General features: G+C 49.1%; 1 protein-coding gene across 18 annotated transcripts in view; it reads left to right on the top strand.

Moving 5' to 3' along the window:
• Arhgef10 (Rho guanine nucleotide exchange factor 10) overlaps positions 1-13,685 on the top strand; it is a 99,442-nt gene that overhangs the window by 82,132 nt on the left and 3,625 nt on the right. For 16 of the 18 annotated variants that reach the window (XM_027387758.2, XM_027387761.2, XM_027387757.2 and 13 more), the window contains 2 exons: positions 6,556-6,730; positions 13,356-13,478. In XM_027387758.2, the coding sequence (XP_027243559.1) occupies positions 6,556-6,730; positions 13,356-13,478 (298 nt within the window). Of the gene's footprint in view, positions 1-671; positions 934-6,555; positions 6,731-13,355; positions 13,479-13,685 lie in introns of those variants that run through there. The other 2 variants (XR_003479613.2, XM_027387770.2) reach the window with 2 other exon arrangements.

Genomic DNA, 13,685 nt, shown 5'->3' with positions numbered 1-13,685 from the left:
TCAGTGATGTGTGGACTGCCTGCGGTCACATCTGCTGCCCAAGTCCTGATGTGTGTGTTTGCAGCTCACAGATACATGATCTGTTTATTCTTCATCGTGCCCTTGGCATTTTCTAACCATGTCTTATACTGCTTACTGTACAGATTGCTCATGCCCAGTTAGCCCATATGTCTTCTACTATCTCTCACCCTGCTCTTCCCTCTGTAAGCTCACATCACATGGATATTGTCTTTTTGAGCCATTAAAAATTAACCATATTGCTGGGTGGTGCACTCCCTTAATCCCAGCACTCAGGAGGCAGAGGCAGGTGGACCTCTGTGAGTATGAGGACAGCCTGGTTTACAGAGTCAGTTCCAAGACAGCCAGGGCTGTTACTTAGAGAAACAGTGACTCAAAAAACAAAACAGCAACAACAAAACCATAACCAATCATGTCACAAAATTTCCTTTAAGTGTCATACTAGAGGTAATAGGTTTTTTTCCTTTGGGATGTGACTTACTTAATCTGACATGTTGGAATGACTGTTCAGAAATCTGCAAATCAAGCTGCCATCATCATTAGCTTCAGAAAACATTTGCAGGATATCTCTGGTGGTGTTTGCCAGCTTGCCAGAGCAGGGCTTCAGGCCATTTGCTAAGAGTTTATATGTCACATTTTTAGATGTTGTTCAGACATCTATTTCAGGACATATGTTGGTGACATGTTCTGTCACCTCAGGAAGAGAGTGGAACTTAAGCTCCAGGTGCGGAGAACTCAGAGTGGTTTTGGTACTGGAATCAAGAACCTCATGCGTGTTCAGCACTCTACTACCTAACCGTGCTCCCATCTCAAGAGCTGTAAATGTGCCCTGACTCCTGATGGTGACATTGAGCTCAGCAGTGCAGGTGCTGTCTCAGGCCTGTAGACTCCCAAAGGCAGTTCAAGGGTCAAAAGGTGAGACTCCATTAGAATCAGAATGTTTCCCCCTGGGGCAAAGGTGCAGATGGCACTATATTTCCTGGATAGACCCAGGCTCAAATCTTTCTCCCTGGGACCACAACAGGGTAACTTCACACCCTCCCAGGCTAACCCTGAACTGAATGAAGATCCTGCTACTCAGCCCGAGTTCCAGGATGACCGGAGTATGCCACTATACCAGTGTCTGATTCTTTTCCAGCTGGCCACAAGACAGGCAGAAGGAAACATGGACAGACATTTTCCCCCACAGCTCATGGTAACTTTTGTTACTTTTATACCCACCTGTGAGTCAAGGTTGTGGTAAGAACTTTCCTTCCAAGCACAGAGCCCTCCCTACCAAGTCACAGGTGCCATGGCAATTTCCTGGAATTTTGTTGCAGCCCTTGTGGATACCATTGACATCCTCTTGTAAATAATGTTCCTAGAAAGTTCCAAACCCTATGTCGACATGCTCCACTGGGCAGTCTTGATGACTACCTATACCTTGCTGATTCTGAATCTGAAATAGTGCAGGGCCCACCCATGGCCCAGCTGTGTGTCACGGGACACTCTCCTGGGCCTCTGTGTCGGGGCTGCCTGGTTGCATCCAGCACAGCACACTGGAGCTTCAGTCTCTAGTTTTCAATAGGACGAAGTCTTGCTAAAAGAAACATACATAAACCAGCATAATGTTTTGTTAGTCGGACGTTGTTTTTATAGAGACATAATGACACTATTTTAAGATTTTTTTTCCCCAAATGGCATGATCATCACCTTCATTATGATCATCATCACTAGTAAACTAAAACCAAAAATCCTCGGGGGTGCTCTGCAGCCTTCCCCAGAAGGCTTCTATGATAGGGCAATGTTCCCTCTCTGCATTATGCTGCCTTATGCTCCAGAGAGAGGCTCAGTGCTGTCTGTCTTCAAGGCTCAAAGAGTAGAGCATCCACATCCCAGCACTGGTCCCCTCTAGGCAGTTTTTAGCCTAAAAATAACTGAACACATTTATAGAGAGAAGCAAAACCTGCTTTTCTGGGAAAATGAGATTCATGCTGTTTCTGTTTTGTGGGCAGCCACAGCTGAGATGTGGGTGCAGCACAGGACCTCAACCTGCTTTCACCCAGCTGGGGTGGGGGTGCTACTGCTGGAGGGAGCTGCCTTCCTGCACAGGGTGGAGAGCACAGGAGCCGTTAGGAAGGAGGTTGTGAAGCTGAGGCATTTTCTTCACAACCGCTGTGGGCCTGAGTGGGAGTGCTCACAGGCCAGGGTGTCTGAGTTTGGGGTCTGTAACCTGGCAGCCCTGGGCAGAACACCTCCCAGAGGACACTTCTGCCTCCTGCAGAGCATAATGGTTGTCACATAGTGGAGGAAGTGTAGTCTCCACCTTTTATTTCTGCATTTCAGTATACATATGTATGTGTGCAAGTGAGTGGCAGTGCTCACAGAGGCCAGAAGAGGGTGCCAGATCCCCTGGAGCTGGAGTTATGGAGTTGTGAGCAGCCTAATGTGGGTGTTTGGGAGCCAAACTTGGGTCCTCTGCAAGAGTGGTCTATGTTCTTAATCTCTGAGCCTCTCTCCAGCCCCTTGCCATCTTTTTTCTTCCCAGCTACATGTAGCTTTCCTTCTTGTCTTTTATCCCTGTGTGTGTGTGTGTGTGTGTGTGTGTGTGTGTGTGTGTGTGTGTGTGTGTGTGTGTGTGTGTGTGTGTGTTTAGGAACAGGCGGACTTCTCTGGGGTTTTGGCAGGTGCTAACTTCACAGCTTTTTCTCTTAGAGCCCTGGAGCATGGTTATAGCTTCACTACTGGAGCTGCATGACTCTGAAGACTGCTTTCCTTGCTCCTGAATTTCCACCATATGTAGTTTGCTAAACTTGGGTAGACGGAAGGAAAGCGGGATAAACGGATAAACGGAATAAACAGTCAGGACAGTAATACAGCAACCTCACAATGGTCTTCAACCATGCTGTCCCTTACGGTAATAACACAGCAGTGCAGCCCAGGGCCCTCAGCACATGCATCTTGGCATCCCTGTGACCCCTGTGGCTCCTGAGACATGCTCAGAAACAGTTTTGTATGCAGGGAAGGAACAGGTCTGTCTTGGCGTTTCTGTTGCTGTGTCCAAACACCATGACCCAAAAGCAAGTTGGGGAGGAAAGGGCTTATTTGGCTGACACCTCCTCATTGCTGTTCATCATTGAAGGAAGCCAGGACAGGAACTCAAACAGGGCAGGAACCTGGGGGCAGGAGCTGATGCAGAGGCCATGGAGGGGTGCTGCTTTACTGGCTTGCTTTTCCTGGCTTGCTCAGCCTGCTTTCTTATAAAACCCTGGACCATCATCCCAGGGATGGCCCCACCCACAATGAGCAGGGCCCTCCCACATCAGTCTTATGAAAATGCCTCACATCTGTATCCTATGGAGGCATTTTCTTAATTGAGGTTCCCTCCTTTCAGATGACTCTAGCTTGTGTAAAGTTGACATAGGACTAGCCAGCACACAGTCACATAGTGCAGGCACACCCCCTGGTTCTGTGTGCCCAGCATCACAGAACCGAACCTGTGTTAAGTGATCCCTCATCCAGCATCTAAATGCTGTTCTGTACCTGCCAAGTGCCAGGTACCATACAGCAGACCCTGGCTATGTGTCCAGCCATGGGACAGTGTCAGATGCTGGGGAGCTCTGGTAGCTCCTTTCTCCCCAATCCTCAGCAGGCATGGTAAACCCATGCCCAGGTTGGGACCGGCCTTGTAATGTTCAAGCCCCGCCTCTGCCCTGAGTCTCTGTGTCAGGCTATGGGGCCTCACTCCAGGGCCTCATCACCTTCCCATCAAAATAAGTAGAGGTCACTGGGAAGACATGGGAAAGGAAATCACAGAGATTGTTGGAGTGAGATGTAACTCCTGGAGGAACTGTGGCTCTCAGGCTGAGAGAGACATAGCAGGGTCACCAGTGCCAAGAAAAGCCCTCACTATCAGGAGCCAAGTCTGCTGGAGCAGCACCTTTGACCCCATGCCCTAAAGCAGACTTGCACATTTCCCCATTGAATATCACACTTGCCATGTGACATGGAGCACCGAGGGACCTCAAATACAGAACAGATGTTAGGAAATATGTTCTCTCTTCTGAGACGGTGCTGCCAGTCCTTCAAGTGCTGTGGACTGCAGGCTGCAAAGTGAAACTGAGAAAGACCTGGTAATTGGAGACCCTGGAGCTGAGGCCACACGTGCTCCCAGGGAAGGAGGAGCCTTCCTTGTTATTTAGTCCTCCAGTGCTGTGTCCTCACATGCCATGGTTTCTCCTTCTGCTTTTTCAAGCCTCCTTGAAGTCCTGTTACTCAGCTACCACAGGTTTCCAGGGGCAATTACTGCCCTGCCTTGAACTCACACGAGGGGCAGTAGTGACCAAGACTTGTGCCTCAAATCTGCAAAGGGTAGTCTTTCCCTGCAGACAGTTCTGCACGCTACATGAACAATGGGCAATGAGCAGGGAGGGGAGGCTTCTTGAGCACTTACAGAAAGAAGGTAATGCAAGGCAGAATGTCCTTCCTGGTCCTCCCTCTGAGGCCTGGAAGTATGACTGCTATGAGGAAGTTGGTGCAAGTTTCCAGAGACCAGGGAGGCTGGGCGGGTGTAACCTCAGCTGGCCCATGACCACAGTACACAGATTAGTCTGACCCTCCCCTGGTGCCGTGTCCCTTGCGTGTCCTTACTCAAAGCCACCCCTTTCTCTAGTCCCTGCTGGCAGTGGACCATTCCCAGGGCACCCCAGTTGTCTCAAGTGCAGAGCAGTTACAGGATCCTGGGCTGGTGACATTGAGTCCTCATTTCTGTATCAGAAGCTCCATGGGGAAGGTTCCCACTTCAATGTGATCTGAGTTAAACCACAGTGATCTACAGGCATGTGCTATGGGCAGGTATGCATGAAGTAGAGGTAGCTGTTGATTCAGGCTTCTTCCTCCAGGTATGCTTGACTGTCCTGTGTGTGTGTGTGTGTGTGTGTGTGTGTGTGTGTGTGTGTGTGTGTGTGTATCTATGTGTGTGTGGCCATCTCAGAACCTTAAAGACCATACCAGTACTGAGCCTTCAGGGCATAGGCCTGGGCATCTGCCATCCTCAGCATTCCAGAAGTATCTCAATAGGCAGTCTGAGCCCTGAGGTAAAGCCAACAGCCCCTATGGGAGTAGCAGCAGCAGCCACATGTTCTATTCTGTGTGAAGGCATTAAGGAAGAACCGTCCCCAGGGTCATCCAGTGAACATCACACACACACACACACACACACACACACACACACACACACACACACACACACACACACTCTGTCTGTGCTCAGCATGAGCCCACAGAGAAGTCTAGGGACTAAACCAATACTAGTGTCTCAGGACACGGAGAGGAAGGTGGATGTCAGAATAGCAACTATGTAAATGAGATTGTGAGGTGTATACAGAGGCCCTCTTCCTTTTCTGCCCACCCAGAGTTGGCTGTTATGGAGATGCTGAGGGTGGTTTGGGTGGGTGTTGTGTTGAAAGGAAGAGGTGAATTTGCTAAGATTCTGGTACAGAATTCCAAAGGAATCCAGAACAACACTAGCAGATTTAAAAGCAAAACAAAACATTCAGCAAGGTCAGAGGGTATGAGATCAATATCCAAAAATCAATCTAGTTTGTGTTTGCCAGCAGCAAGCAGCCTGAAAACCAGGCCAAGGAGACAAGGTCAAGAGGCATCCCTGTACAGCTCCTAACCTGGGCCCTGCCAGCCATGTACAAGCAGAGCCACTCCTGCCCTGGAATCTTCCAATGAAATGAGATACAGTTAATGCAGGGTGTAGCTCAACCCAGCCCTTCTGGGAGCATCTGCAAGGGCGTAGGTACCATGACCTTGGCAGTCTGTGACAGGAGTCATGTGCTCTCCCTCTCCCCAGCTGGGGGTATTTTAAGTTGTTCAAATTAAGAGAACCATGTAAGATTGATATTTAGTGTGAATTTCCTCCTCGGGTGTTGCCACACTGTACCCTGACTTGGCTTTGGCCACCACACCTCCTCTGGTCTCAAGATGAGCCCATAGTTGTTTACTGCCAGCTGGACCTTGTGCAGTGTGATTTTGTTTGGGTACTGGTCGGTGAATGGGATCCCACAGGACTGCCTGCTTCAGGCAGGCCTCGGGAGAGGTGGCCCTACGACTGTGTTATGTCTGCCTGGACCGTGGGAGCAGGACCAGCTTCTTCCTCAGTACCCACAGCTGTGCTTCCCACCACCCTCAGTGGGCTGTGGGGGACCTAGATCAGCAGCCGGCCCTTCTCAGCACCTGTGATGTTGGGTTGAAGTTGTTTTCTCAGCTTATAGAGGTGCCATGATAAATGGAATGTAGCACCGTGTTCTCTGAAGCACTTTTACCTGCTCAGGGAAGCACCACAAGGGCGTTGTACCCCTGGATGCTGTTCTGTGGCTGTGAGTAGATCAGTGCTGTTACAGTCATGGGTTTGAGCTCCAGCAGGACCCCACGGTAGTCAGGAGTGACTCGGTCTAGCCTCATTGTGTGGCGTCTTTGCTCACTGCACTATTGTAGAGTCTGGCTGAACCCTTAATACCCTGTGTAACCCCATTTCCTGTACGTCCCCAGAATCAGCTGGAGGCCCACCAGGACGAAGGGATGGTCATCTCCCACATGGCTGTGGCCGGCGTTGGCATTTGGATTGCCTTCACCTCAGGGTCCACCCTTCGCCTCTTCCACACAGAGACCTTGAAGCACCTGCAAGATGTCAACATTGATGCCCCCGTGCATAGCATGTTGCCAGGTACTCTCCACGAAAGGGAGGGTTCTAGTGTCACTCTCCCTTGTGCAGCTCTCAGCCAGATGCCTCAGAAGGAAGGGAAGAAGGCAGCAGAGGTTCAAGGGACAACAGGGACAGCAGCTACTAATGCACGTATAGCCAGTGTGGTCCAAGGACCCTGGGTATTTGCATATGCCCCACGTGTGTAGATGCACAGCCATCACCCATTCCACAGCCACAGTGTGTGGTACCTGGCATGAGTTAAGCGTGGGGGCAGTGTATATAAACGTGTAGCTTGTATGCACAATTATGCAGCCTCTCTATGAATATGATGGAAGCTGCATGAATGGCCACAGTGGACCAGCTGGGGATGCCAGAAGCAAGACAAGGTAACTTCATAGTCCTGGCTCTACCAGGAAATCTCTGAAGACTGAACAGGGAGGGGGCTGATGCCAGGGTGCATCTGGGGAGGGTGATCCTGCAGAGAGAGGCTTGAGGGGGGTGTCTTGCCTGCTTTTTTGTCCACAGGGTCCTGCCAAGCAGGCTGTAGGGAGAGTGTGACAGAAAGGGGAATAGAGAACACAGGCACGGGCTGAAATTAGAAGTAAGCAATGGGTAGCGAGGTGAGCTGGTCACCTGTTAATGGTTGTGCTGTTAGGAAGTGTTCTCATGTGAATCACAGGTGAGCCAGTCAGTACAGACTGACATTGCTGCTGGACAGCGTTCACATCATGTGCATCAGTAGCTGGAGAAGAACTCTGGGGATCTGGGTGGTGCTTTGTTCAGGCAGGCAGTGAGTTATGTGACTGGTATTATTTGTATGTCACACTCAGACCAGATGCCCTGTGTGTGTGTGTGTGTGTGTGTGTGTGTATGTGTGTGTGTGTGTGTGTGTGTGTGTAAGAGAGAGACTGTAGTCGTTTAGAGATGGCTGAGGCCACAGTGGTATGGATGGGGCAGTCTGGGTGGATTTGTCTGTTTGTATGGTGAATTGTGGTGGGGAAGGTGTCTGTGGGGGAGAGGAAGGCTCTGGGGAAGGTTTCTGGCCTCTGTCCTGGCTACAGGCTGAGGCCTCTGACAGCATCACCCATTCCCCTAACCTGGAAGCTAGAAGTTCAAGATCAAGGTTCAGAGTTCCTTGTAGGCTGTACTTTCTTGTTCATGTACAGCACCTTCACACCGTGTTCACACAGGGCAGAGAGAACACCAGCTCTGGTCCCTGCTGTAAGGGTGCTAACTCCATCATGAGGCCCAACCCTGTGTCCTCATCTAAACCTGTCCCCTCCCTCAGGTACCAACTGCTAATCTCATCACCTACATCATAACAATTTATGGGAATAGTGACACATACAGTACATTACAATTAGCATTTTTGATGCCTTAGAAAAGCACAATAATTTAGGGGTCACAATGCAGAGAGAGCGCACCTGTCCTGTGACATGAGGAATAACAAGGAGGTAGGGGCAAGAAAGACAGCAGCAGAAAAGATTCATCGAGGCCTGCAGGACACAGGCATCTGGGGATGGTGACAGGTGTCTTTTTCTATGGAATTGACTGCCAACCATTTTTTTTTTTTTTTAGATATTGATAGGCAATTTAATTTAGTTAGGAAAATAGAGGGTTTTGTAATGCTTATTTTTAGAAAACAAAAATGATTTAGCATCAGGGTGGCCCCCAAAGTATGCTGCTGGGGACCTGTCTTTTCTTTCAGGTATTAGCCACCTGGACAGATGTTTGCTGTTGGAATCTTTTGTCCCTTAGACAGAAACCAAGTCAGATTCACCAGCTGCCAACCTATGCCTGGATCTGCCCAGAGAATGCCCTTCACTCATTGACATGGAAAGGGACAGGAGTTAGATTGCTCTGCCATAAAGGCTTCTGGGGCCCAGATCCTGACCCAGTACCCTGTGGCCTCCAAGGAAGCAGCTGTGGTTGCCATGGTTCCTAGAGTCCTGAGAACCAACCCCAGGAATGTTGCCTGGCCTCAGTCCCTGCCACAGGGGCCCTGTTCTGCCTTGTGTTCATTCCCTGAAGTTTCTGTCAGAGATTGGGGAAAGGAGGGGCTGGTCAGTGAGTGGGGCTTGTGTGTTGAAATTTTATGAGAACGAGCCTTGTACATGATACAGTGAAACCAAACCTCAAGAACTCCAAGTGAACAGAGAGATGGCTCTAGGATGCTCCTTCCCTGACCCTCGATTAGCTGGTATTTCCCCTGCCCACCTAATTTTAAAAATGAACTGTGTTCTCATCTATCCTCTCAGTCTCCTCCTGCTGTAGAGAAAGTGGGATGTGCCTGGCTTCTGAACAGATCCACTGGCAAGACCTGCTACAGACTCAGGCAAGCAGCTCCCATGAGAACATACAAGTACACGTTTGTCCACTGCCTCTCCTCTGCCATACTGACTTGTGGGGGTTCCCTCCTTCCTGATCAGGCAGCCAGTTCTGGTTAGGAAACATTTGGAGGCCACTCAGCGTGGGTGTGCAGTGTCCACACAGCACAGTCCAGTGAGTTTTCTTTCTGTTCACCCTGTAGCCGGGGCTGCAGCTCCTCAGCCTTCTGCACTGGTTCCAGTTGGCCAGACACTGGCTCGTCCCAACCTTCCCTACAAAGCCTGATCCCTCAGCACTGCCAGATTCATGGGTGTGGGGTATGGGGTATTTTCCAGAGGCCTGTCCACCTCACCACCTCTCTTCCTCAGGCTAGAGGGTCTGTCCCAGTCTCTCCACAGCGTTACAGTTTGAATCTAACAATGCCTCCTGGCAGCTCATGAGTTAAAGGCTTTTTAAGGGATAGTTCATGAGGGCTCTGGCCTAATCCAGTGATGGAGTCATACTTTCATGGTGTTGAGAGGTGGTGGAAACTAAGAAAAGTGGTTAAAGGAGGTGTGTTCATGGGGGAATGCCTGGAATTCCCCCACCTCATACACACACCCTTCCCAGCTACCACGAGGTGAGCAACTTTCCTCGCCACACCCTCCTGTCATATCTCTGGCTTACCACAGGCATAAAAGCAATGGAGCTATGAACTGAAGCCATGACCCAAAGCCAATCAGACTTGTAAGTTGCTAATGTCAGATATTTTGTCAGAGCTGAGGAAGGTGGACTGGTGCAAGCCACCTTGGACACAGCCTGTGGGACCCTCTGTCACAGATCTTGACCTAGTTCCATGCAGTTTATCTTTCTGCTTCATTTTCATGTATGGGTGGAACAGATAGGGGTGTCAGTCCAGCATGGACTGGAGAACCTGCTCTTGGACTGCACTCTTCAGCGTACCCTGTGCTGTATGTTAAGTAGCTTGCACTCTGCCTTGTCATGTGTGCATCCCCCCCCCCCAGCATTCTTCCAGTGGTGACGTGGCACTGTCCCACAGCCCGGCCACAGGGGAAGGGTAACTCGGAGCAGAGCTGTGCCACAGTAAGAACCGGGTTCTATCTTCTGTCTAGCAGTAGTTCCTGACATCCCAGAATGGTGCCCTGTGGGCCGTTCTGATCTCCAGCACATGCTGGGGTTTAGAGAGAGTAAAGCCAGTGTTTCACAGCAGTACGAGCCACTGTCTTGTGTTTCAGCCTGCATGTTTGAGCTGCTGTTTGTACCAAAATAAGTGCACACATAGGTGTGTGTGGAAGCAGCATGGGCAAGCCCCCTTTCCTTTCATGTCATTGTTAAGAGTTATGAAGTCCAGGTAGGTCCTCCAGATAGAGACACACAGAGTCAAAAAAGAACACAATTTGGAAAAGAAATGATACTGGAGCCATCAGAACTTGATCAGACCTAAGACTACCCCGTGGAACACCTGAATCAGTTCCTAGCAGTTCAACTTCCCTTCTGTGTGGAATTCAGTCCTGAGGCCATTTAACATAGGCTCCCAGTGTAAACCAAGCGTATGGCCTCCCAACAGTAGACCTTAGATCATGCCTGGGGCTCATCTGTTAGAGCAGGCATTGGACTCTTAAGAATGGAGGCACAGACGGTGTGGCTGCAGCATGGAAAAGTCCCTAAGCAACCTCCGTGTCACCACACAGATGTTTCCTGTGTTGTCCTCAATAGTCAAAGCTGGCAGAGCGGGGTGACAGAGGTGCTGGGGGCACATTGACCGTCTGTGTCCCTTCTGAGAAGATACAACTTCCAGAAGTGATGTGGCCAAATAATAGAGCCAAGTTTTTTATTTAAAAGTTCAGTGTGAGTCTTACCATGCCATGGCCGTAGTCATAAGGGGGTTGGCGAGTTAAACTGCACTCCTGGTTGTAAGTGTGAACCGGGGAACTCCATTCCGGCACAGACACACCAGGTACTTGTCTCCTGCAGACTGGGACCTCAGGGGAGGCGAGCATTAGGGAAGAAGAAAAAAAAAAAACAAAAAAAGCAAATAGCCAGTTCCTGGGACAAGTTTTTACATAGTTCCCAAATGAAAAACAGGAAATAGTAGCATCTGGGACTTACCTGCTTTCTTTGTTACTAATAACTACTACTACTACTACTACTACTACTACTACTACTACTACTACTACTACTATTAAGGCTGTTTCTTTTGTAGTTTCCATCTGATTGCTTTGACTGCAGGTCAGCGTTCTGGGCTCAGGGGACACCTGTGTGAGGCCCTGCTGCTGCACACCTAAGCCCTTGTAGCTCAGTGTCCCTGCCCCTCCAGGATGCCATCATCTGAACCTGATGCTGTTCTGTGTATTCTCCTTGGGGAAACACTTTTAAGGGAAGGTTTTCTTTGAAAAGGCAATGGAACACTTCCCAGATTCTTACTATACTTAAGATAATGTAGGTGTGAAAGTGAAATTTCTCTGAAAAAAAAAAGTACATATATATATATACACTGTTTATATGGAGGAGATTCAAACAGAGAATGAAGAATGCAAGATGTATTTCTGGGTGAATGAAAATATCTAGTGACTCTCTCATCCTTCATGCTTTGACGGTAAACTATTTTTGGGTTTTTTTTGGAGCTGCTGAATGAAAGGGCATTACACGAGATGCCCTAATTGCCCGATAATTGTCTTTGAAGTGACATTATTTACAGTATTAATATTTCTAGGGCCTCTTTAAAAGCCCAGCTCAGATCAACACTCTAAAATTTATGAATTCAAAATTTCTGCTTCGTAGAAAAAATAAAGGGAAGCCAGTTTCCCAATGCAAAACAGTTTCCGATGTCCGATCTGAGCGATCAATCAGTGTCATTTGTGGAGTGTCACCTGCACGCAGCAGCTGACTGGCACCTGGGTGCATGGCTGCTCCTCAGGCTGATACTCTGAGCAGAGCTGAGGCTTTGGGGTGGAAGTGGGTAGTTATTCTTGGAGCTGTGGGTTTAATTGCTTCCCAGACCTCTGTGTTTTAAAAAGGAAGTCCCTCAGACTCACTGGAACTTTCCATTCTCCCATCTGATTTCCTGTGTTACTGTGAGGGAACCCATGGGAAGACAGGTGGAGGAAGTGGCTCCTATATGGCGTGATGACCCAGCAGCCTGCCCTGGCACGGTAACACAGCGGTCAGCAATAATGACTGTGAATGATGGCGGGTATTGGCTTTGGAATTCCTCAGTGTTTCTCAACAGCCTTTGAAAGCACCTGTTGGAGGACATGGCCACTGCAGGCTTAATTGTGATGCATTCCTAAGGTTCACATCATTCCAAATAGACCAATTTGGAATCTCGGGGATTAAATACTGTTTTAGCTTTTTAAGAAATTGCACAGACCACCATTAAGTTGAAAATGCCTTTTAGTTTTAAAATATCTGAAGTCTAAGCATTTCATAAAGATGACCTCTGAAGACACGCAATCCACTTTGGCCCTACTATTTGCTTGTTTTCAGCACAAGCTTTGTATCACACACAGACGTAGCAAAAATAACATTTGTTCTACAGAAGGCAAGAGTCAGCGGGTGCTGCATGAGTCACCTCTGTCACTCTATGCTGGTCGGCCTTTGGACCAAATGCCAGGACCAGTCTTAAGACTCCTTTCAACCCAGTGTCACTTTCCATGGAAGCAGAATCCCTTTGCAGGCCCCCTGCTTCTCTGCAGCCTGTAAGAAGATTCCTGCAGCAATGTTGCTCACTCCTCCCAAACCCTCCTCCTGGCCTGGTCAGTTCCTACTGGCTACAGAGAAGGGTCAGCAGAACAGACCAGGCACCTTGGAGGCTTCTCTGACCCCATAGTGCTTTAACCATCTCCATTCCTTACCATCACTTGCACCATACCTGTGGGATACACATGCACAGAAACTCTGGAAGCCTCGAAGGCAGTGTGTATCTACAGTGTGCTGCCAGTGTGTGTGTAGGTATGTGTGTGTGTGTGTGTAAGTGTGTGTGTGGGGGGGGGGAGTGAGAGAGACACACACAGAGAGAAACAGGCACTATGTAACTATGATGATTTAAATAGCCCTGGGGTTGCTTCACCTCTGACAAGGCTGGTCTAAGGAGATGCCTTGATGGGACAACCCCAGGACATTGTCTTTCTCTTCTCACGAGGAAGGCACAGGTATGAGCATCCTTACAGCTTGTCTTGCCACAAGGCTTAGTGGTGTCTGGGGGATGGTCTTGATGTCTGGAACATTTCCAGCCTGCATGCCCACCCCCTGCTACCCACCGAGCACTGCTGTGTGAGCCAGCTACAGGGCATTGGGGTCACTTCTCTTTCTTATCTAGGGCACCAACGTCTGTCTGTGACCAGCCTGCTCGTCTGTCATGGATTGCTCATGGTTGGTACCAGCCTGGGTGTTGTGGTGGCTCTGCCAGTTCCTCGTCTTCAGGGTATTCCCAAAGTGACAGGTAAGTGGGCACAGCTACATGCCTGCCTCTCTTCAAAGTGGCCCCACAGGTTGCTGTCCTGTGGTCCTTAGGGCACCGTAGATACTTAGAAGAGATGCTGATTTGTTCTGTTTTCATGTTCTCTTCTGTTTTTCTCACTCTGGTGTTAGTAGTTCCAGGAGAATCCATCCTGAAAACTCATTTCATGGTGCCTCTATTACTCATTAA

This window comes from Cricetulus griseus (assembly GCF_003668045.3).
Source record: "Cricetulus griseus strain 17A/GY chromosome 1 unlocalized genomic scaffold, alternate assembly CriGri-PICRH-1.0 chr1_1, whole genome shotgun sequence".
In the NCBI taxonomy this organism is placed as follows: domain Eukaryota; kingdom Metazoa; phylum Chordata; class Mammalia; order Rodentia; family Cricetidae; genus Cricetulus; species Cricetulus griseus.
The sequence above is the reverse complement of the archived record's forward strand: the minus strand, read 5'-3'. Positions and strand labels throughout refer to the sequence as shown.